The sequence below is a fragment of the Aplysia californica genome, unplaced genomic scaffold (assembly GCF_000002075.1).
Source record: "Aplysia californica isolate F4 #8 unplaced genomic scaffold, AplCal3.0 scaffold00671, whole genome shotgun sequence".
Lineage (NCBI taxonomy): Eukaryota > Metazoa > Mollusca > Gastropoda > Aplysiida > Aplysiidae > Aplysia > Aplysia californica.
The window spans coordinates 180,368-182,438 of NW_004797941.1; the positions used below are offsets into that span (position 1 = coordinate 180,368).

At 41.0% G+C, this 2,071-nt stretch overlaps 1 protein-coding gene across 1 annotated transcript in view; it reads left to right on the forward strand.

The window, feature by feature from the left end:
• Positions 1-2,071, forward strand: part of LOC101850280 (serine-rich adhesin for platelets) — a gene marked incomplete in the record, with an annotated part of 139,859 nt that overhangs the window by 103,930 nt on the left and 33,858 nt on the right. Inside the window, 2 exon segments of the mRNA XM_035972378.1 lie at positions 843-1,058; positions 1,570-1,695. Of these exon segments, the coding sequence (XP_035828271.1) occupies positions 843-1,058; positions 1,570-1,695 (342 nt within the window).

Below are 2,071 nucleotides of genomic sequence, written 5' to 3' on the forward strand. Positions count from 1 at the left end.
CACACACACACACACACACACACACACACACACACACACACACACACACACCTTCATTCAAATTTAACCCTATCCGTACGTCGTGTTTTACTATCGTATCCATACAACGTGGGGAACTCTCTGCCACCACTTTCCAAGGAGGAAATTTACTCGTTAATCCGATCCGTACACTTTGCATAGCAGTCAGTCAAAATGACTTTTTGAGAAATACTGAAAGATCTTCACTCTAAAAGTATTCTAAAATGTGAAGAATACAACCCTGGGGGTACAAATTGACCCCAGGGCGTACGGGTAGGGTTAAGGATTTTCCCCTGCCTTCCAAATCACTGAAGTGTCAAAAATGAATGATTTTGACAAGTGATCAAGATCAATTAGAACTTAGAGTGACATCAAACTGTATTAATTTTTTTTACGGGGGGGGGGGAAGGAACCACCAGGAGACAACCTCGAATTGAATACAGTACTGAACACTATGTTTTAAAAAGGGTTGGGTAGAACGTGTACTTTTCTGATCCTCTGTTCAAATAAAAAAAGTTTCTTTTTAATGCTGTCCTTGACGGAATTCATGAGACATCTAAATGTATCTCTGCTTACACTATCATTACTGTGATCTTTTTTTTTTAGTACCGGTACTGGTAAGAATTATTTTACAGTACTAGTTACCCTAATACATGATATAAGGAGATTAGAAATATTACACGAGAGAGTATATTATAAAGAAAAGGAGGAGGAGGGATAAGGAAGATAGATGTTTGATAGGAAAGTAGGAGTAAACCACAAAAGGGCACCCTCCAACCACCCACAATCTTGTTTTTTCTCTCTTTAAATTTTGGTCCATTCAGGTTATTGAGAATCCAGTTCTAGAAATGGCCACTGCGGAGATGAAGTACGCCACCAACCCCGTGGTTGAGATGGGGACCGCTGAGATGAAACCGCTGCCCCCACCGCCACCAGTCAAGGACGAGTCGACCAGACAGAAATACTCGACTCTCTTGTCCGCTCAGCTGGCAGACAATGGGGTTGACCTTCCTGATTCGGCCAGGCCTCCGGATAGAAAGGTACGTTCTGTGGTGATGGTAAGAGAGACGGGTATTGTCCCATTATTTTTCATGGCTTCTCTTAATTTCATTGTAGCGTGAAAAAGTAAGAAAAAAAATCATATAGGAAGAATGTTTCTGGAGGGTACAAATTCTTTTCTAACTTCTGGTTTTTGTTTCTGTCTTTCAGCTTTGGTTTTCCCCAGTATTACTGGTCGTTGTTACGTTATTGTCCTTCTCTTTACACAACACTCTGTTTTGTCCCTTTTTATCTTATCTTATATTATCTTATAATTTGCTTAATTTTATCCTATATCTTAGCTTATCATCATATGTCTTCTGTCTTGTATTTTGTCTTTGGTAGTCTCATTTTGTCCCATCTTATTTTCTCTTAGAATTTGACTTATCTTTTCTGGTCTTATTTTAGCTTATAATTTCATTTGTCTGGTCTCATTTAGTCTATATTATTTATGTCTTGTCTTATCTTGACTTATCTTATCTTTTTTTTATCGTGTCTTATCTTATCTTCCAGCCCCCAGCTCGAGCATCTCCAGATGTGAATCAGATGTCGCTGCAGTCGGTGCGGGAGGCCATGGCCGTGAGTCTACAGCGCATGAGGGAGCTGGAGGAACAGGTCAAGGCCATTCCTATACTGCAGGTGAGCTCGTGGGTTCTGCCGAGAAGAGTTTTCTGTGGGTGGGAGGGCTCTCTTTCTCTTTCAGTCTCTCTTTCTCTTTCAGTCTCTCTTTCTCAATCTCTCTCTCTCTCTCTCTCTCTCTCTCTCTCTCTCTCTTTCTTTTTCTCTGTGTGTGTTTGTATTTCTTTCTTTCTCATTCTCTCTCAATCTCCCCACCCCATCCCCCTTCACTCTCTCTCCGTCTTTCTTCCTCCCTCCCCAACGTCCTCTTTCTGTTTGTCTGTGTGTCTGTTTCTCTATCACTACCCCCTCTCTCTCTTTCTCTATCTGTCTATCTATCTATCTATCTTTCTATCTCTATCAACACCCGCACGCGCTTCAGAAAGTTATAGTTTTG